Source organism: Coregonus clupeaformis, chromosome 39 (assembly GCF_020615455.1).
Source record: "Coregonus clupeaformis isolate EN_2021a chromosome 39, ASM2061545v1, whole genome shotgun sequence".
Taxonomy (NCBI): Eukaryota; Metazoa; Chordata; class Actinopteri; order Salmoniformes; family Salmonidae; genus Coregonus; species Coregonus clupeaformis.
Genome location: NC_059230.1, coordinates 15,203,766 through 15,226,981, shown reverse-complemented (window position 1 = coordinate 15,226,981; position 23,216 = coordinate 15,203,766). Strand labels below are relative to the sequence as shown.

At 41.3% G+C, this 23,216-nt stretch overlaps 1 protein-coding gene across 1 annotated transcript in view; it reads left to right on the top strand.

Moving 5' to 3' along the window:
- The first annotated feature begins 4,099 nt into the window (after positions 1-4,099).
- Positions 4,100-23,216, top strand: part of LOC121554283 (adhesion G protein-coupled receptor A3) — a 49,049-nt gene continuing 29,932 nt past the window's right edge. The window contains exon 1 of the mRNA XM_041867765.2: positions 4,100-5,204. Coding sequence (XP_041723699.2) covers positions 4,981-5,204 — 224 coding nt within the window. The 5' untranslated portion in view covers positions 4,100-4,980. The remainder of the gene's footprint in view (positions 5,205-23,216) is intronic.

Below are 23,216 nucleotides of genomic sequence, written 5' to 3'. Positions count from 1 at the left end.
TTCAGCAGGACAATAACCTAAAACACAAGGCCAAATATACATTGGAGTTTCTTACCAAGATGACATTGAATGTTCCTGAGTGGCCTGGTTACAGTTTTGACTTAAATCGGCATGAAAATCTATGGCAAGACTTGAAAATTGCTGTCTAGCAATGATCAACAACCAACTTGACAGAGCTTGAAGAATTTGAAAAAGAATAATGTGTCAATATTGTACAATCCTGGTGTGCAAAGCTCTTAAAGTCTTACAGAGAAAGACTCATAGCTGTAATCATTGCCAAAGGTGATTCTAACATGTATTGACTCAGGGGTGTGAATCCTAATGAAAATTTGATATTTCTATATTTCATTTTCAATCAATTTGCAGAAATGTCTAAAAACATGTTTTCACTTTGTCATTATGAGGTATAGTGTGTAGATGGGTGAGAAAAAAATACAATGTAATTCATTTTGAATTCAGGCTGTAACACAACAACATGTGGAATAAGTCAAGAGGTATGAATACTTTCTGAAGGCACTCTATTTATCTTTGAATCCGCGCATTGCTCATGAATCACTTGTTACCTGTCCTGTACCCTGGCTGAATTTGATTTAAAAAGATATATATATTTTCAAAATGCATTAGTTATAGGCTACCTCACAACAGTGGTCCCAGGAGTCCATTGATTAAAAGAATTACCCAGAGAATGAGATGACCTCCTGAATCATTCATGATCAGGAATGTGACTAGTCCTCTGTCCTCTATAGGGATAGCACAATCTAATAATCAAATTATCAGTCAATGCATACTATCCATAACAGACATTCTTTGGACCATAATGACAATTTGCATAGTTTATGGGTAATATAATAGGAATAAGTCCTGCATCTGGAGAAATAAATAAATTACAGTCATTTTACATTACTCATTTGACATGTTTTCATATAATTGGCTTGTTATGTTACCTTATTTTGGTCTCTTGTTAGTAAATATTGAAGGCCACCGCCCCTATCAATACATTTCATTGTGTCATCCTAAAGCACTCCTTGTTTTGTCTCCAGGAAAATCCGTTACTACAATAGCTGTCGTCCGTATGTTTGCAGACAGCCTTCTTTCAGTGGAAGTCAAAACCCTGTGCGAGCCTAAAAACAAACAAGACTAATGGAAGTAAAAGATGCGTAGCCCCGGGGTATGAGGTTTCCTGAGATTACTGTGTTACTTTGTCTGTCTGTCTTTCTGTCTCTCTGTCTGTCTCTCTCTCCATCTGTCTGTCTGTCTGTCTGTCACTCTTCTAAAACCAAGATGCTCAATTTACCCCATCATAGCAAAGATGAGGGAAGACAGATGGGCTCTACATGAGTGTTACACAAGGGTTTTGTAGTACAGCACATGTGAATTCTTATATGGTGTTTTCCTCTCTGACTGACTCTGGCTTTCCATGGCTATTGCCCATTGCAAAGCTAGTCTTAACTTGTTTGAGAAGTGAAAGGAGAGCTTTGTGTGAAGTTACCCAGAAAGAGAGGAGATACAATGCTGGATGCACTAAAAGAGAGAAGGGGTGCATCGCAAAGGCCTGCTTTTATTACATTTGAAAAGGAAAGCATCGTTTAATTGTCTTAACTGTATTGTTATCAAGGTAGACATGTGTAGGTAGATGGGTAATCATGCTATTATAACACTAGTAACAACAATTAAGTATTGTTACATACCAGTTTAAAAATGGCATTTGAATTGCACAAATTAAATTGCTATGTAACAACAATGTTGTTACTGTAGTTATTGCAGTATTACTACGCATATAGCACCAAGAGTATGTAAAGTGTTACCAAATTCAATTTACCCAAGGATGTGAAAGGATTTATCTGCCAACAAATCTGGTAGACAAATGACACTGCTGGTCCTGCTCACATTGCCCTACCCTATGCTTTGACTTCTTTCTCCCCTCTCTCTCCAGATAAAATCTTGCGACTTGTGACGGCAGGCCGCCCAACAACCTGCCCGCTTGACCCTATCCCCTCCTCTCTTCTCCAGACCATCTCCGGTGACCTTCTCCCTTACCTCACCTCGCTGATCAACTCATCCTTGACCGCTGGCTATGTCCCTTCCGTCTTCAAGAGAGCGAGAGTTGCACCCCTTCTCAAAAAACCAACACTCGATCCCTCTGATGTCAACAACTACAGACCAGTATCCCTTCTTTCTTTTCTCTCCAGAACTATTGAGCGTGCCGTCTTTAGCCAACTCTCTTGCTATCTCTCTCAGAATGACCTTCTTGATCCAAACCAGTCAGGTTTCAAGACTGGTCATTCAACTGAGACTGCTCTTCTCTGTGTCACGGAGGCTCTCCGCACTGCTAAAGCTAACTCTCTCTCATCTGCTCTTGTCCTTCTAGTCCTGTCTGCTGCCTTTGATACTGTGAACCATCAGATCCTCCTCTCCACCCTCTCCGAGCTGGGCATCTCCGGCGCGGCTCACTCTTGGATTGCGTCCTACCTGACCGGTCGCTCCTACCAAGTGGCGTGGCGAGAAGCTGTCTCCGCACCACGTGCTCTCACCACTGGTGTTCCCCAGGGCTCAGTTCTAGGCCCTCTCCTATTCTCCCTATACACCAAGTCACTTGGCTCTGTCATATCCTCACATGGCCTCTCCTATCATTGCTACGCTGACGACACACAACTAATCTTCTCCTTTCCCCCTTCTGATAACCAGGTGGCGAATCGCATCTCTGCATGTCTGGCAGACATATCAGTATGGATGACGGATCACCACCTCAAGCTGAACCTTGGCAAGACGGAGCTGCTCTTCCTCCCGGGGAAGGACTGCCTGTTCCATGATCTTGCCATCATGGTTGACAACTCCGTTGTGTCCTCCTCCCAGAGTGCGAAGAGCCTTGGCGTGACCCTGGACAACACCCTGTCGTTCTCCGCTAACATCAAGGCGGTGACCCGATCCTGTAGGTTCATGCTCTACAACATTCGGAGAGTACGACCCTGCCTTACACAGGAAGCGGCACAGGTCCTAATCCAGGCACTTGTCATCTCCCGTCTGGATTACTGCAACTCGCTGTTGGCTGGGCTCCCTGCCTGTGCCATTAAACCCCTACAACTCATCCAGAATGCCGCAGCCCGTCTGGTGTTCAACCTTCCCAAGTTCTCTCACGTCACCCCGCTCCTCCACACACTCCACTGGCTTCCAGTTGAAGCTCGCATCTGCTACAAGACCATGGTGCTTGCCTACGGAGCTGTGAGGGGAACGGCACCTCCGTACCTTCAGGCTCTGATCAGTCCCTACACCCAAACGAGGGCATTGCGTTCATCCACCTCTGGCCTGCTGGCTCCCCTACCTCTGCGGAAGCATAGTTCCCGCTCAGCCCAGTCAAAACTGTTCGCTGCTCTGGCAACCCAATGGTGGAACAAGCTCCCTCACGACGCCAGGACAGCGGAGTCACTCACCACCCTCCGGAGACATTTGAAACCCCACCTCTTTAAGGAATACCTGGGATAGGATAAAGTAATCCTTCTACCCCCCCTTACCCCAACGCAAACCCCAACCCAAAAACAAAAAAACAAAAAAAACATTGTAAAGTGGTGATCCCACGGGCTATAAGGTGAATGCACCTATTTGTAAGTCGCTCTGGATAAGAGCGTCTGCTAAATGACGTAAATGTAAATGTAAATGTAAATAGGCTACATATCCAAATCAACAGTTTGTTCGGTCTATCAAAGAGATGGGCAATACATGTTATTAACTGACATTCCCTGTATTGTGATGTAGCCTACATCTTGACAACATTTAATTATTTGATAGGAATATTCAAGAATATATATTTGTCACTCAGGAATGCTCAAAAGTTCAAGGACCAATACTGTATAATTTTCACAGAAAAAAAAAGCTAGGCAATTCTATTTTCCATTAAATTAAAGAAATTACCTATCAATAGCATGAAGAGAGGTTGTTTTCTGTATAACTTATGGAAGTGCACAACTTTGCTTTGTTTATCTTTTATTGTGTTTCTTCTATTTTCTTCACTGGCACATAAAATGTAAACCTGAGCGACAGACAGAATAGGAGAAAGAGGCAGTCTGTATGGCGTGTAGAGTGACGTCAGTGGGTGTAAACGCAGGCAACATGGAGCCCGGGGCAAGATTGTGGGAGGAAATTTCTCAATGGAAATAAAGCCAATGAATACTTTCAAAGAGAGAGACGAGGACAGCAATTATGGATATCTACTCAAACTTGGAAGGATTTCTACACATTACTGACTAACTCGAGTGGGAATATGTTTCCTTCTTTCGTTTTTTTAGGAGTCCCATGATTTCCCTTTGCACCAACAACTGAACTCGATGGACGCCTGAAGTGAAAAGTTGTTTACAGATGTTTTAGTTAGTTGTAAAGCTATTTAAATGTGTGCCAGTTTACGTCTCTCGGGATCAATTATCTTGAGGAGAACGTTTTTAAAGTTTAGGCGTGATCAGATTTAATTAAGTTAGTGTGTTATCCTTGGATGACTGCAGCTGTCTCTTGGTGGAGTAGGCAATCTTCTCACTTGGATCCGCGCTATTGGCAACAAAGAAAATATTTTCTCAATCGTTGAAGTTAAATTGTTTAGCCCAGAAAAATCGGTAAAATTACAAGTGTGTGGTTGTTTTTTTCTTTTTCCGGAATGCGGCAGAAAACCCTATGAAGAAATTGAATTATACATCTGTGTGTTTTGGCAAACAAAGGATGTATAGACCCTCTCTCGGATTAATTGACGCCGAACACAAATCGAAACCCTTGCAAGAAATGGAGGGGGAAATACACATTATGGTGGACAAGATGTTTGCAACATGACTGAAACTGTCAGAATATTCTGAAGGACGTTTTGGTTTACAATTTTAACAGTAGCCTATTTGTGCCAGGCCATTTTATAGTACGACCACAAACCCCTGGCTTCCGCGCAACTTGATATTAATAGATACTTTTCTCTACAGTAGCCTAATTATCTTAACATATAATTTAAAAATGAGGGTAAGCGCGGTGGATTTGTTGCAATTGTTACTTGTTTCGCTATTCAGAGGCGATGGCTCTGCGCTATCATCTGATTGTAAATCATATGATGAACGTTCAAAAAGCGCAGGGAAAAGCACACCGTCGGTGGCCACGGCGGATAGGAAAGTGGTCTGCAGCAATATGGAACTCCATCAGGTGTTACCCCTGGACTCCTTTCCCAACAGAACAGTCACTTTGTAAGTATAAATCAATAGGTCAATCTGGCATGAACAAAATAATTATGCTGTCCCATTGTCTGGAACAGCTTGGACACACAGAAAGAACCAAACCGCCAAATGTTTGTCTTGTTTATTACCTGCACTTTATTCTGTCTGTTGAGGCCAACTACTATTCAACCTTCAGGCCAACACAACTGGCATAACATACCGGTAGTTGTTTTTTTACGTTATGACTTGGTAAGTGAGGGGTCTTGGGGGGGACCAATTGAGATTCTGCAGAATTCCAACTGCAGAATTCTTCAATTATCTAATAGCCAGCTATATCTTGTTAGTTCTACACTGACCTTGTTGGGGTATGTTTAGGTTAATCACTAAGTTCTGCTGATGACTTCAACTACTGACATCCACATACTGTACATTACAGCTCATATAAAGTGACCCGGTTCTTACTAAATGACTTGTGTCAAGGATGCAGAGGTCCCTATTTTATTTGTATCTTTATTGTATCACCTCCACATCCATCCCTTGTCAGCTGCATAACAATAATAATATCCTTTACATATTTAAACCCTACTTAACAGATGTCATTGTCATGTCTCACTATAATCTAGTCCTGTATGATGGAAATGTCAGAGACCAGAATACAGTTTTAAAATGGTAAATGGAGTATATAATTGTATGGCATCCCAAGGGTATTTATATAGGCTAAGCAGACACACACACTGAGATTGTTGAACACATTTAATGTGTGGTTGGTCATCATTTTCATTGCCACAACACAACACAGCTGTTTGTGTAATGCAACCACACTGTGTACCATTAAACCACCACAGCATATTGCACATGCAGTTACCCCGATGGAGAGAAGACTGAAGCAGTGTTTTTGAGTCTACACCAGCCAAGAACATCAGTTCCTTACACTAGTACTCTACACTAATACCTCATTTGAATGGCCCAAGAGATGGAAAAGGCCTTTTTTGTGTGACTTGGTTGATGAAAGGCTGAGCCTTTGCCTAATTTGATCAATGTTGTGTTTGGTGCGTTGGGTGCCTTTTGTTTGTTCGGAGCTAAATAAAAAACAAACCATGTGATGGGATGTCTTTTCAAGGGGATATGTCAAGCATGTATAAAAGCCTCATTGGTACAGTTGTCTCTCTTTGTGTGGCCTCTTTCAGTCCCTCTTCCAAAAATAGGAGAAAAGAATGCAAGGAATTAGGCTTAGTGATTGTACGTGGGCCTCTAGAATTTTAAAACGGAGGATGTAGGTGTTGATTGAAGTGGGTGGTAGACTGTTGCTTTTCCTTCTTCATTTTTAAGTTCTTCCAAAGAAGCTTGTAGTTCCTCGAGGTTTATTTTGCTATTTTGACTAGGCATGACGTTGGTTAAGTCAGTGACTGATTAAGATATTATTACCTCCGTCATGGTATGTGATCTTTCTTTATGCGGTACAATGAGCTCAACTGCTTGGAGGGCCATCATTTTGTTCCGCCCGACAGTGATTGATTGGGAGAGGAAACATATTCCTGTCTTGAGCATTGAACCAAGCTCAATGATTCAAGGTCTGAGAGTTGGTCACCGCAGAACAAGAGCGCTAATTAGACTGTACACATTGCAAAGTTCTCAGGCATTCCTATGGGTTTCCCACTAAACTTCCCCATGGGTCTCTTAAAGTTTTTGTCAACAGATTTCGGGAAAAATGGCAGTAGGTCTTCAGGGTTTCAAGGTTTCTGTCAATTAGACTTGCTGCAACTCTGTCCAGATGAAAGTGACCACTGACCATGAAACTGCGCTCTCTTTTTGGCCACTACATTTGGGGGGTGTTTATTTATGGCTTGTAAAATCAGCATGCCTAGTGGTCAAGGGGCTGGTTTACTTCCTCTCTCGGTGTCCTGCCAGAGGGGTTAACAGCGGTCTGGACACTGGGCCTGGACTGGCCCGATCCCAGGCAGATTCCCTGCTGCTCCAACCGACCTTCCCTGACCCTGAAAATCAATCACTTTCCCCTGCCTGGACACCATAGGTCCCAGTCATACCCTACTACCTCTCGCTCTTGTTCTGTGGGGGCAACAAGTTCACTCTGCCTTCTGGCCCCAAAAGCTAAAGTTGGGAGGAGAGAAAGTGCCAGAAACTAAATTGATAGTGTAAGGAAATTTGGTTTATTTTGATAAATTGACTGACAATAAGATAGTAATTAACTTCTGGTTAAGCACACCACATAAATTGATTGTTTTGTGAGCATTTCATATTTCAATTAAGTCAGTGGTATGCAAAGTTACAACTTTTCCCCAGTGAATTTGCTATGTCAAGATGACCTTTGTCAGACCCACCATTGTGGGTAAATAAACCTTCCTATCTGGTTTAGTTTGGATCACCACGCCATTATCTCAGGGAAATGGCTTATCGAGAGTTACCTCTGACTTGTGCAGATAATGGATGTTTCTGGACGGAGTTCACACAATCGTATCCAGCCTTAACCACTGGTCTAGGGTCTGCGAAACCACCATAACATGTTCTAAATGTGTTGACATTTTAGTCAGTGTAACTAATGACTACGATTTAGAAAAATGTTAGTTGGTAATTGTTCGTAATCAAAATGGCTGGAAAATTGGATAGGTTTAAAAGTCAAGCTCATTAGGCTCATAGGGAAAGTATTTGGTGACCCTGTTGTGGAATGCATCCAGTTATCCAGCGTGGCTCTCCCTGAGTTCAGGCTGCTGAATGTCTCTCTGTGGAGAAAGGATGAGTGCTGCATTCCCAGCATTTGGACTCTCCAACTGATACTGCATGCCAAAGAAATCTGAGAGAAATGACATGCGTTGACACAATCAGCTTGTTCTCTTGTCAGAAAGGAGTTGTGTAAAATTATGCCTCGTGCTAGCATAACCTTTGCCTCTTTCTTCCACACAGTGGGCTAATTGCAGGTGTGTCGTGTGAAGAGTACAGTTGAAGTCGGAAGTTTACATACACCTTAGCCAAATACATTTAAAGTCAGTTTTTCACAATTCCTGACATTTAATCCTAGTAAAAATTCCCTGTTTTAGGGCAGTTAGGATCACCACTTTATTTTAAGAATGTGAAATGTCAGAATAATAGTAGAGAGAATTATTTATTTCAGCTTTTATTTATTTCATCACATTCTAAGTGGGTCAAAAGTTTACATACTCAATTAGTATTTGGTAGCATTGCCTTTAAATTGTTTAACTTGGGTCAAACGTTTTGGGTAGCCTTCCACAACTTTCCAAAATAAGTTGGGTGAATTTTTTTTCAACAGACCAGAGGACATTTCTGCAAAAACTACGATCTTTGTCCCCATGTGCAGTTGCAAACTGTAGTCTGACTTTTGTATGGTGGTTTTGGAGCAGTGGCTTCTTCCTTGCTGAGTGGCCTTTCAGGTTATGTCGATATAGGACACATTTTACTGTGGATATAGATACTTTTGTACCTTTTCCTCTTGCATCTTCACAAGGTCCTTTGCTGTTGTTCAGGGATTGATTTGCACTTTACGCACCAAAGTACGTTCATCTCTAGGAGACAGAACGCGTCTCCTTCCTGAGCGGTATGATGGCTGCGTGGTCCCATGGTGTTTATACTTGTGTACTATTGTTTGTACAGATGAACGTGGTACCTTCAGGCGTTTGGAAATTGCTCCCAAGGATGAACCAGACTTGTGGAGGTCTACAATTCTTTTTCCTGAGGTCTAGGCTGATTTCTTTTGATTCTCCCATGATGTCAAGCAAAGAGGCACTGAGTTTGAAGGTAGGCCTTGAAATACATCCACAGGTACATCTCCAATTGACTCAAATTATGTCAATTAGCCTATCAGAAGCTTCTAAAGCCATGACATCATTTTCTGGAATTTTCCAAGCTGTTTAAAGGCACAGTCAACTTAGTGTATGTAAACTTCTGACCCACTGGAATTGTGATACAGTGAATTGTAAGTGAAATAATCTGTCTGTAAACAATTGTTGGAAAAATTACTTGTGTCATGCACAAAGTAGATATCCTAACCGACTTGCCAAAACTATAGTTTGTTAACAAGAAATTTGTGGAGTGGTTGAAAAATGAGTTTTAATGACTCCATCCTAAGTGTATGTAAACCTCCGACTTCAACTGTATATGCACAACTGCATGTGTGTGTGAGGCTGTACCTGTTCATGTTTCACCCTACATTAGAACAGCTTTTCTGGGATCCTTCCCAGAAGGCACCTGGGCTTGACTATGTGGCCCAGCACACACCTGGAGTCCACCGAGGAGTGTGGGATTGATGTCAGCACGAGGCAGGGATTTCCTCCCCACTGCAGGAAAAGCAAGTGTAATTTGACGACATAGTCAGGAGCCGTAAACGCACGCTTCACAGCAGCAGGGAATCATGGGGGACGGGCCCGGTATGCATCCAGTTTCCTGAAGACTTAACCTGCAGTGAATGCCATTAGACCATGTTTTTAGAATGGAGTAGCTTACTCCAGAATAGATTGACTTGAAACTTGCTGTAAAATAAATGTACATTTTACATTTATTTAACATTTTAAATGTATGACAAAGACGAGTGATTTTTAGGCCTAGAGATGCACACAACACATTCTCTCACCACTATATTTGATATCGTTGTTTCAATTTCAAGTGAGCTGAATTTAGTTGTTGTGGCATCTGAAGGTAGAATCCATTCTGTTGTTCGTTTGATTTATTTAGCTGCTCCTACATGAAAAGGTGAAGTTGGCAGGCCGGCAGCCTTTGAAGTGCTTGTGTAACTAGTACCCAAGAGTATGCTGTCATGCATGTCCGGTGGCTAGAAAGGTTTGTTTTGCTTTTCAGGCAAGCATTTGGGTTAAAACAAAGCTCCATGTGTTTTCCTTTGCTGTTGTGTGATGTTTGGAGAGGAAAACCAAATCCCAAAGGCGAGGCAATGATTGGCGGCCGAATGTTCACAGCCAGGTAGCTCACAGTCTCTCATTACACACTCAGACCTGTTGAGCATTTGGTTTGCCAGACCATACTTAGGCCTCAAGTTCATTCAAGGCTAGGCTATTCATTTGGGCTTGGTCATATGTGCACCTGTATTGATGTACAAGGACGTGGGCCTTCTTGTTTGTCTATCTGAAAGGCCCCAGTTCTTGGTTTCTATTCATTTGTCTGTTAGCCCTGTATTTGGTTGTTGGCACTGTGTATCATTTTACCTTGCACGTAAAGGAGCTGTAAGGTGACCGTTTTCTATACGTTCTTATACCGTAGCTCGTTGGACTTAAAAGGAGATATTGTCCGGCTTATAGCTGTGGGAGAGTGACACAGCATTGTCTGTTCTTGTATGACAAGTGTCCTTCTCAGCTCTGCCCTAACAAAAGTGAATTATTTGAAAGACAAGGCATTTGGCTTCCAAATGTGAGACAGTATTCAGGCCTTCATTTTGTGGAATATACATGCTGCCAATTCATAACTTAGTTAAAGAATAATCTATGGGAATTTTAGAGGAGTTTCCTTATGGTCTCCCAAGTGTTCTGGTTGTTACCACAGTTCCAGGAAGTGGAGAGAAAGTACCAGGGTCACCTTTAACCGCTATTTCATCATATGTAATTAAGTAATGTTTGTACTAAGCAACATTTGAGCCTTAAGTACCTACCCTCCTATCTCAATCAGATACTTGATGAATGTTCATAGTTTCCCCTTTTTAATATTGACTAGCAAGAGGTAAACAGCTAAAAATAAGACTCCACAGCTATTGAGCCCTCCTTTTCTTTCACCACCACAACCCATCCCTTCTCCACCATTCACTAAGCTCACACTGAGAGTCTCTTTAGCAGGGGTTTTATGAGTTCAAATGCAGTCAGAAACGTGTTACCCCTGTGTTTCTAAAGGGTTACAGCTCTCCTTCAGGCCGTCCTTTGTTTAAGCCTTCTGAGCATAAAGAAAGTGTTGAGCGAGCACAAGTTGGCTTTTTTTGCCTACTGCCTTTGAGGGGGTTGTATAGTCGCTGACCTTTTTTACTCAATCCCTGGTTAACTTTGTGCTAATAACCTGTGGACGATGTAATTCAAAGGCTGGATTTTCTGATGTGAAAAGAGTGCAACCTTACCTTCAAGACTGATAGGCCCCTTCTGGGAAAGAATAACTGTAATATAGGTTGTATGTTTATCTTTGAGTTTTTTGCTTCACTCGAAGAGTACGGGGAGAACAGAACATTAGTTTGCCTTTTTTGTTTGGTAAATTTTTTTGGGGGAGGAATTATCACAATGGATTTGGTGGAGTGGTGGTGAAACAATGAAGAGATAGTTAAGTCAGTTAGGTTTGAAAACACGCAAAGTTTGTGTGATAGAGGCTACAATTATTGTGATTTACAGTCCCTATTACATTAGAGCATATTACGTGAGATTTGTGTGGATCTGTCTTAGGGCTGACCCCATTTAGTCCACTGGTCGATAGGCTGTTGGTCGACTGAGATTTATTTTAATTTTTTTGTCGAGCAGTCGCAAATAGATACTTTTTTGGAACGGCCCAAGAAGAAGGGGAGTGTGATGAACAAGGCACGTCTCTCCAGAATGTGCTCTCTCCTGCCATTTCATGCACATTCATTGTTTCATAACTTCATTGTGTGAATTGTTTGCCCTTTGATTGTTAGTGTCTATCAATTTCCCATTACATATATCACCAGAAGTACATTTACCGTTAATTCCCATTTCAAATCTACAATGCCTATTTGGTTACGTTAATTTCTGTTAATGCATTAAATATATATATATATATATATATATTTATTATTATTACAGTCATTTACCATTCTCATTGTTGGAGTGGACACGTTTGTGTGAAACAAGTTTTGGTTTATTTCATTCCATTTACAAGTTTTGTCAATGTATTCATTGTCTTTTGTTTGGAGCGCTCCTGTCAATGTTGAGTAAAGACGCACACCTGATTACGCATATAGATGTAGGCCTAGGCTACCTGGGCTGCGTGCAAATGTAGGCCTATAAATGTGCCCATTTGGGGATCTGATAGTATTTCTGATTGGCTTAACTCACCACCACTAATGAGCTGTGGAGCTTTTCAAAGTAATTTTTTCTTCACCTCAAACAGCAAGTAAACAAAGTCTGTTTTTAGAATCCATTGAGAATGACAAAAGTTCCTCAATGTATTTGAAATATATTTCCAGCTCTCACCTTTTTGATAACTACTCGACATGAAAGGGAAAAATGTAATGCTCTGATCCAGTGGAAAAGTCATAAAATACCTGCACAAATACTCTACAGCTGTGTCTGTCTTGAGCTCACTGGCGCTGGAAACTCTGTTACAAGTTTGCTTGCTAGAGATTCGGGCTGGACCCAGTTGATACAATGTTTCAAGTTTGTTGCAGAGAGGCCATGCGTAGCCAATGTGATTTATAGGATATTTTATTTTTATTCAGGATATTTGCTACCTTCAGGCTGTAATGTTTTTATTTGTTGTCTTTATGTAGGCTATTTTTAAATAGTTGGCAATGGCAATAGAAGTTACTTTTAGATTTGTATCATTTTAATTTAGATATCATTTTGATTAACCACATGACAATGATTTTGAGATACGAAGGCTTTACTATTAATGACATTTTCCACAAATGTGAATATGAAAATCATAACTGGCACGCAGATCGGTAGAAATTGTAAGATAAATTGACACTCCAAATGGAAAAGGTTGACGACCCCTGGTGTAGCCCATTACCGGTAACTTTAGGAGCATAACGGCAGAATCTGCGAAGGCCAGCAGCAGCGGTAGGAGGAGGGTCGGGAACAAGTTATTTATATATATATTTTTTTCTTTCTGTTTAGGCTATCTTGCTCTCTGGCTCCCACTTTAGTCATTTGTGTGTCTTAATTATGTAATCAAACAGTGTGCTTTAGGCATCAGACAAGCTCTACATATAGTTGATTTTATTAAAAAACATAGGGTGTGTCTATATGGAAAAATTGATATTTTAACATTTCGACCTTTGGTCGGAGACAGCCCTAATCTATCTGCCGTTTGTTCCTGGCTCCTGCTGAAGGCAATCTTATCAGAATTACCTTTATTCACCAAGGACATTTACACATATCCAGAATTTGCCTTAGTGAGAAGGTGCTGCCAGCAATAGACAAACAATACAGACACAAGTCCACATAAACGTCATACAGAATATACAGTATCGGAGCAGTAAACATAAAACTCTGGAGTATAGGCTGATTACAGTGGGAATATACCATTTACAGAGGGGATATATCTATATAAGGGAGGGATGCTGCCGTGATGAATATATACAGTGTTGTGTGGAGGTTTTACATGCAAATGCAGTATATTGCAGATTAGTATTTGAGGTCATTGATGACAAGGTGCAGTAATCGGCCCAATGCAAAGTCACAATCCCTATCAGCCTATGTATTAAGGTAAGGGTGGTTCCCCTCCTCCACCCCTGAGCCCTGAGGAATTCAACAGGCAGTTCATCACCGTCTGAGAGCCAGGGCAGATGCTCAGGAAGTTAGTAGTCAAATAGTAGACAACCTGCTGACTTCAGATGCTAAGTACGCAGACAATTAAGTACAGACACTCAGATAATCTTAACTCAGACACTTGTGCGAACACTGCACAGACACTCGGAATGCAGATGCTTGAAATTCAGATGCCCAGGACTTGTGCAGGTGCCTAGTCCCTCACAGACGTATAGACGCTTCCCGACGTGAACACTCCCAGAGGCAGGTGTGAACACTGAGAAGCAGACACTTGTCTCTGTGCACTTGCCCTCTGCAGATCAAACGCATTGTGAATTGGTCAATAGTGTCTGGACTGCCACAAGATTGTCTACATTTTCTGGATATGGTTCTTCTGTGAATTATTTATCATGCAACAATTTGAAAGATTTTACTGAGTTACAGTTCATAAAAGGACATTCATTAGGCCCTAATCTATGGATCAGAAAACAAGTCAGTATCTGGTGTGACCACCATTTGCCTCATGCAGCGCAACACATCCCCTTCACATAGAGTTGATCAGGCTGTTGATTGTGGGCTGTGGAATGTTGGTCCCATTCCTCTTCAATGGCTGTGCGAAGTTGCTGGATATTGGTGGGAACTGGAACACGTTGTCATACACATCGATCCAGAGCATCCCAAACATGCTCAATGGGTGACATGTCTGGTGAGTATGCAGGCCATGGAAGTACTGGGACATTTTCAGCTTTCAGGAATTGTGTACAGATCCTGGCGTCATGGGGCTGTGCATTATCATGCTGAACCATGAGGTGATGGCAGCGGATGAATGGCACGACAACGGGCCTCAGGATCTCGCCATTGATAAAATGCAATTGTGTTCGTTGTCCGTAGCTTATGCCTGCCCATGCCATAAGCCCACCGCCACCATGGGGCACTCTGTTCATAACGTTGACATCAGCAAATCGCTCACTCACACAATGCCATACATGCTGTCTGCCATCTGCCCGGTACAGTTGAAACCGGGATTAATCCGTGAAGAGCACACTTCTCCAGCGTGCCAGTGGCCATCGAAGGTGAGCATTTGCCAACTGAAGTCGGTTACGACGCCGAACTGCAGTCAGGTCAAGACCCTGGTGAGGACGGCGAGCACACAGATAAGCTACCCTGAGAAGGTTTCTGACAGTTTGTGCAGAAATTCTTGTGTTGTGCAAACCCACATTTTCATCAGCTGTCTGGGTGGCTTGTCTCAGACAATCCCGCAGGTGAAGAAGCCGGATGTGGAGGTCCTGGGCTGGCGTGGTGACATGTGGTCTGCAGTTGTGAGGCCGGTTTGACATACTGCCAAATACTCTAAAACATCATTGGAGGTGGCTTATGGTAGAGAAATGAACATTCAATTCTCTGGCAACAGCTCTGGTGGACATTCCTGCAGTCAGCATGCCAATTGCACGCTCCCGCAAAACTTGAGACATCTGTGGCATTGTGTTGTGTGACAAAACTGCACATTGTAGAGTGGCCTTTTATTGTCCCCAGCACAAGGTGCACCTGTGTAATGATCATGCTGTTTAATCACCTTCTTCATATGCCACACCTGTCAGGTGGATGGATTATCTTGGCAAAGGAGACAAGCTCACTAACAGGGATGTAAACACATTTGTGCACAGCATTTTAGCGAAATATGGAATATGGAACATTTCTGGGATCTTTTATTTCAGTTCATGAAACATGGGACCAACACTTTACATGTTGCATTTATATTTTTGTTCCGTGTACGTATTGAGAATCAAATGGCGATTGAGCCGGCTACTTTCACGTATGAAACGGCACAATCTATAGGCCAACTTTGGCGTACTTTACAAAATCGATTCTACAGCATAGGTTGACTATCTGTTCGTCGTAGGCTCCTCTATGTATCTACAATGCAGGACCCTTGTCCCAATTAAGATGTGATTAGTAAGAGTGCTCGGCAGAACTATAAACACACACTGTTTAGAGGTAGTTGTTTATGGTAAACTATATGCAAGTTTCTCCCTGGAAGCTAAGCAGCTCCCCTCACGGAGGTCACACACCAGTCATGGGAGAGATGAAGAGGGAGGGACAGAATGAGGGAGGGAGGGAGGGAGGAGAAGAGCAAGAACAGAGCTCATGACTCTCAGGAGAACCCTCTTACACAGATTTATTTTGACAGTCGGGGAGTCACAAGGTTAGAAGTGCATATTTATCTAGACGGACTTGAAGAATTCCGCAGTGTGTGTGTTAGAATTATAGCTGTGCTGATTTAAATTCTGAATCTAATTAAACCTAATTATGCTGTTTTCTATGAAAATAGCAGGGATATCTGTGGATAAACCAAGCTGTAATTGGAGCTGGATGTGCCTACAGGTCACTCAGGTCCTGAGAGAGAGAATATATTGAATTTGTGTATCCGAAGTTATATCAATGTATACACAGTTTTTTTCCCCCCACTAATATATAAACGTCATTCATTGGAAGCATTACTTGCTTTCTTTCATCTTAGTGCTCATTATCATCAGTGCAAAAACCATTAATGTACTTTACTTATTATTTATTCACAATGGAATTGCGTTTTAAACCATCCCTCCCTAAACCATATAATAAAGCAATCAAATAGGCTATATAAATCCGATTTTCTCGACCCGAGCACTTTATGTGAGGACCCTGTGGCTCTGCCTATATCATCAGTACATGTCGAGAGCTGTGATAGACTTTGCAGTCTCGTTCCTCACCAAGCCCCGACATCTGGAGTTTCCGCACGCAGAAAAGTATGCACGGGCCAGCCATGAAACACAGGAACTGTTTGTGTTCCCTGTCTGAGGGGTTTGGAGCAGGGAAGAGAAAATATCGAATGAGTCTCCACTGGCCAACCCTGTAATAAAGCTAGCCCTCAACACCCTTTAATGACTCCAATCTGGCCGGGGGTTATGGGTACTGGTTGTGTGTGTGTGTGTGTGACCCACCACATCCCCTCCAGAAGGCCAAAAAATAGGGCGACCACAAGCCAGTTGGGTCTCCCCCCCCCCCTCTTCTCACGCCCTCTTCCTCCAAAGGCTTAGTAATTGAATAGTGATGTTAACATACTATTGAATAACATACTGTACTGTGAAAGGTGACTAGCGTGAGTACAAATCTGAAGAAAGGGGAAGAAAGTGTATTTTGGGGCCTAAAATGAGCCTGCTCTTTTCTTTTCTTCTGAGATGTATGACACTGCTTGTGTATGGTCTTCTGTCACAGGACATTTTCTCTGACAATGTTTTTCAGAGTAAACCAATGACTTCTCATTGTAGGGTATCCACCCATACTGCCCAGAGTGGATGAAAACGTGCTTTGTTGATGAATTTCACTTCTTTATGCTATAAGAATACATTTTTACCTTGATAAATATAATTATTCATGTTCTGAATCGTTCAGTGGGGTCTTTCTCTAACAATGTCATTAACATTTTATCAAAAAAGTTGGAAATCTTAACCTTATACATCCGATAATAAGCACCGAGCTCTGTTGACATAGCGGTGCAGATTTTTTTGAGGATTTTACATTTTGTGGTTGTTGTCTTCAAAGTTTCCGCGGGTTGCAAAATTAGCATGACACCAGCTGAATTAAATGTGATTATTAATTAAACGCTCAGTGCTCCGTTGACATTTCAGAGATATGGTTATTTTTGTGAGAAATCTTTTAAAAGAACATGAATTTCTAATTGATATGAGAAGCGTATAATAAAGTATGAAAGTGCTACATGTCATGTCTCAAAATCGATATCTATCTTACCTCTATTGTTTAATTTCCTGCGGATTCGAGTTCAACGGGAAAGTGAGCCTGTCAGGTAGCCTTAATTCTTGCACAGAATCCAGCCTAGCTGACACTATGCAATTTTCCTGATTTTAATTTTAATTTTATTTATTGATGTTTTCAATGATGTTTTCCAACTTGGTCTCAGAGCATTTCTTACTATTCTGTATGTAAAATCTGAAACACTCCATTTAGTATGATACAGTATGTTATGTTTCATATGGTATGTATCAATTTGTGGCTGTCCATCCCCCATTATGCATGAAACGTATGATATGTTACGAATTTGCTAAACTTATGATATGTTACAAATTCTAGCTAGGTGGCTAGGCTAGGGGTTTGGGTTAGGGGTTAAGTTTAGGGATATGTTTAGGACTTAGGTGAAAGGGTTAAGGTTAGGAGAAGGGTTACTTAGTAGTAAGTAGTTGAAAAGTTGCTAAAATGCTAAAGTTGTCTGTGATGAGATTCCCCGACCAACCACCTTCCTTTTGTTTTTGCCTTAACCTCTACAGGATCGGTGTCCCGAATACGGGACGGTTGAGCTAACGTGCGCTAATGTGATTAGCATGACTGTTGTAAGTAACAGCAAATGTCTTATATGGGCAGAAAGCTTAAATTATTGTCAATCTAACTGCACTGTCCAATTTACAGTAGCTATTACAGTGAAAAAATACCATGCTATTGTTGGAGGAGAGTGCATAACAACCAAAAACGTATCACGGCAACTGGTTTGATACATTTACCTCTGAAGGTAAATAATGTACTTACATTCAGTAATCTTGCTCTGATTTGTCATCCTAAGGGTCCCATAGATAAAATGTAGCATAGTTTTGTTTGATAAAATCCATTTTTATATTCAAATGTAGAAACTGGGTTCTACAGTTTGAACCCTGCTGTCTCTGGCTTTTTGTTTGTATTATCTTTTACCAGATCTAATGTGTTATATTGTCCTACATTGTTTCCTTTCAAATGGTATCAAGAATATGCATATCCTTGCTTCAGGTCCTGAGCTACAGGCAGTTAGATTTCCGGTATGTCATTTTAGGCAAAATTTGAAAAAAAGGGTGTGATCGTTAAGAGGTTAAGTAACCATCTGTCTTATAACCATAGTAAACGTAACATATCATATGTACAGAATAATATGAAATGCTCTGAGACCAGGTTGGATTTCTGAACATTCTTTTTCTCTGGCCTCTGTTGATTTAGTCACCCTAATTCCGGCCATCCTGCGAGGGTAAAAACTTGGGTAACTTTTGAACGGATAATGATAGAGACGTGGTTTGGACCATTGGTTTTCTTAGAGGATTATCTACACTATTATTTTTTCCCATTGGTCAAAAAAATTGTTTTTGATTGGACACCCTATTAATTGATGCTTTTGGCTGAAGCCACCATCAAAATGTTTTTAATAAACTTTGGTCATTGAAGTTTGATACCCTAATTTCCCCGATTGTATGGTTTCCCATTTTAGCATAATGCTCTGAGTTTTTCACCCTTGAAAGAAGAGACTTGCATAGCATTTATCACTTAGAGCACAATCTGATGTTTTGTATTTTATTAGGATCCCCATTAGCTGTTGCGAAAGCAGCAGCTACTCTTCCTGGGGTCCACACAATACATGAAACATTACATAATGCAGAACATTAATAGACAAGAACAGCTTAATAAAAACGTCACACATGGCTAGGATTAAGGTGATCCGGTGCGGCGTCCCGGCAAAATAAATAGTGGGGGTACACCGTACCGGTAAAACATGAGCCTATCACAATAATTAAAACAAAATGTCAAAAACTGTAAGCTATTACACCACTTTTGATCATAACATCACTTTTGATCATTACCGCATGTCAGAGGCATGGAAAATAAGCGAATGGACTTGAAAACGGGTGGTATAGTCTATTCTCCAAAATGCGATGTGGTTCGATGAGAACACTGACATTTTGCCAAGGCAGAGATGAGTGGTCGACTCAAAGACACGCGTGGACAGCAGTGGATGCATACATTCTGGCTTAATGACAATCTCCAAATGTCATTACACTTTTTGGTGTTTTGTGTAGCTAGACTGGTCTCCTAGACTAGACAGAAACAGATGTCTCTTTCCATTCACCACTGTTTGGAGGCTGGAAATATATTGCGAGTGGATGAGCGTGCGGGGGAAGCCTAGTAAAGGAGCCCTTTGAAGTGATCGTTTGACAATCAGATGAGAACATCATGACTGGTTGTGTTTATGCCACAATAAAAAGTAATAGGTTTTTAATGTTTAATGACAAATCTTTTACGACTAGGTCCACAGAGATCCGATTTGAATTAATAGGGATTCCAAATGTAATTCTATGATTAGGTCCATACAATTTTTAGGAGGTCCCGTACCGGGAAGAAATTTAATTATACTTTCACACCTGCACATAGCCTACATATGTGTTGCTTTATCTGTTTGTTTTTTTAGCTGTTCACTAGAGCAATATGAGATGGAAGGGAGTTCCATGCAATCATGGCTCTATATAATACTGTACGCTTTCTTTACTTTGTTTTGGATTTGGGGACTGAAAAGATGCAAGGCTGCATGTCTGGTGGGGGGTAAGTGTATGTCAGAGCTGTGTGTAAATTGATTAGGCAAACAATTTGGAATTTTCAACACATTCATGTTTCTTATAAAAATAAGTGATGCAGTCAGTCTCCTTTACTTTTAGCCAAGAGAGCTTGGCATGCATAGTATTAGTCCTCTGATTACAGTGAAGAGCAACACGTGCCACTCTGTTCTGGGCCAGCTGCAGCTTAACTAGGTCCTTCTTTGCATCACCTGACCAAATGACTGGGCAATAATCAAGATAAGATTAATCTAGAGCCTGCAGGACTTGCTTTGTGGAGTGTGGTGTCAAATCTCTTTATCACGGACAGACCTCTCCCCATCTTTACAACCATTGGATCAATATGTTTTGACCATGACTGTTTACAATCCAAACTAACACAGAGTAATTTAGTCTCCTCAACTTGCTCAACAGCTACATAACATTATTCATTATCAGATTCAGCTGAGGTCTAGAACTTAGGGAATGATTTGAACCAAATACAATGCTCTTAGTTTTAGAGATGTTCAGGAGTAGTTTATAACTGTCCACCCATTCTAAAACCGACTGCAACTCTGTTTAGGTTTGCAGTGATTTCACTAGCTGTGGTTGCTGACGCGTATAGGGTTGAATCATCAGCATACATAGACACATAGGCTTTGTTTTAATGCCAGTGGCAGGTCATTAGTAAAAATAGAAAAGAGTAGAGGGCCAAGAGAACTGCCCTGCGGTACAGTACACTTTACATGTTTAACATTAGAGAAGCTTCCATTAAAGAAAACCCTCTGTTCTATTTCATAGATAGCTCTGAATCTACGATATGGCAGAGTTTGAAAAGCCATAACACAAGTTTTTTCAACAACAGGTTAAGGTCAATAATAACAGTACAGCTCCCACAATCTTCTTATTATACATTTCTTTCAACCAATCATCAGTCATTTGTGTCAGTGCAGTGCATGCTGAGTGCCCTTCTCTATAATCATGCTGAAAGTCTGTTAATTTTTCCTAAATGTTGCTAAGAGTCGGCAGCAAGCTGATTGGTCGGCTGTTAGAACCAGTAAAGGGTGCTTTACCATTATTGGGTATCGGAATGACTTTGGCTTCCCTCCAGGTCTGAGGATAATCTTTTTTCTCCAGACGCAGATTAAAATGACAAATAGGAGTGGCAATATAGTCTGCTACCATCCTCAGTAGCTTTCCATCTAAGTTGTCAATGCCAGGTGGTTTCTCATTATTGATGGACAATAATAATTTCCCCACCTCACCCACACTAACTTTTACAGAATTCAAAATTACAATGCTTTTTTTTTCATTATTAGGTATGTTATGCATGTACAGGATATGATGGTTCACAGTTTTTTGTTGGCATTTCATACCTAAGTTTGCCTACTTTGTAACTGTCAACATCAAAAGGTTTTGTGATTAATGAGTCATCTTATTCAATGAAAGATTTTTAATTAGTTTGTGTACACTGAGTGTACAAAACACTAGGAATACCTGCTCTTTCCATGACATAGACTGACCAGGTGAATCCAGGTGAAAGCTATGATCTGTTATTGATGTCACTTTTTAAATCCACTTCAATCAGTGTAGATGAAGGGGAGGAGATGGCTTAAAGAAGGATTTTTAAGCCTTGAGACAATTGAGACATGGATTGTGTATGTGTGCCATTGAGGGTGAATGGACAAGACAAAATATGCCTTTGAATGGGGTATGGTGGTAGGTGCCAGGCGCACCGGTTTGAGTGTGTCAAGAACTACAACGCTGCTGGGTTTTTCACGCTCAACAGTTTCCCGTGTGTATCAAAAATGGTCCACCACCCAAAAGACATCCAGCCAACTTGACACAACTGTGGGAAGCATTGGGTCAACATGAGCCAGCATCTCTGTGGAACGCTTTCAACACCAATTAATTGAGGCTGTTCTGAGGGCAAGAGGGGGTGCAACTCAATATTAGGAAGGTGTTCCTAATGTTTTTTACACTTAGTGTTTGTATATAATGGTGTGAAATAGACAGTATGGACAGTATATGAATAGAAAAGGTGTGTACAGCGGTAGTTCTATAGGAGGAGCATTGACTAGAATACATTGTGTACATATAAAGTGGGTAAAACTGTATCTAAACATTATTAAAGTGACCATTGTTCAAGGATTATGTACGGAGGGCAACAGTCTTTAAGGTGCAGAGTAGAGTACCGGGTGGCAGCCGGCTAGTAACAGTGACTAAGGTTCATGGCAGGGTACTGGGCGGAGGCCGTGTAGTGGTGACTATTTAACAGTCTGATGGTCTGGAGATTGAAGCTGTTTTTCAGTTTCTCGGTCCCAGCGTTGACGCACCTGTACGGTCTCCGCCTTCTAGATGGCAGCGGGGTGAACAGGCCGTGGCTCGGGTGGCTGAGGTTCTTGATGATCTTCTTTGCCTTCCTGTGACACCAGGTGCTGTAGATATTTGGCACTCATAAAGTTGATTACCTCATAGCATCTTATCTCAAATTCATAAGGGGTCAATAAGTACAATACTTAAGCCCTTTGTACAATGCTTTCTCTGTTATCTGATTGATAGTTGATAGAGGTGATGCATCTTACCATATGTAGACATCAGATTTCTCTCAGACAAATTATGCATACTTTCATTGAGTCGTTGTTGCCCCGACTTGAACTAGTCTGAACATAGATTTAGCAATACCAGTGACTTGTGGATCTAGCCCCTATAAAACGATAATGCCTGGTTGCCAACGCGTCTATCATTATTGAAGGTCAAGACGAGACACCTGAACTGCTGGTGTCTACGATCAAGCGTTACATCAAATGACTTCATGTGGCACTCAGGAAACAATCTCAAAGTGAGTCACCGCCGCTTTGGATCAGATTATCATACCTTTTAACCATCAAAGCAGAAGAGGTTTGACGGAAAGTATGCAACCACCGACTCTCACCAACCTGGATGAATTGTACCCTGTAGAGACACATGCTACCAATTTAGCATCATGAAAGACCATGGTGGGCAGAAGATAGTTGTTTTTCCCCTGTCCTCTTCCTGGCACTATAGAACATTCCATGAATGGAGGGTTGAGGGACAATAGGATGGGATTACTAGAGCTGGGCTTTTTTTCAGTGTTGAAGGAATTTCAAATGTCCAAAGTAGACTCATTCTTGTTAGGTGATGAGCACTTTTTAGTATGTGGAATGTAGTTGAGTTCGAATTCTGCAAATAGTATTTACTGCTGAAAG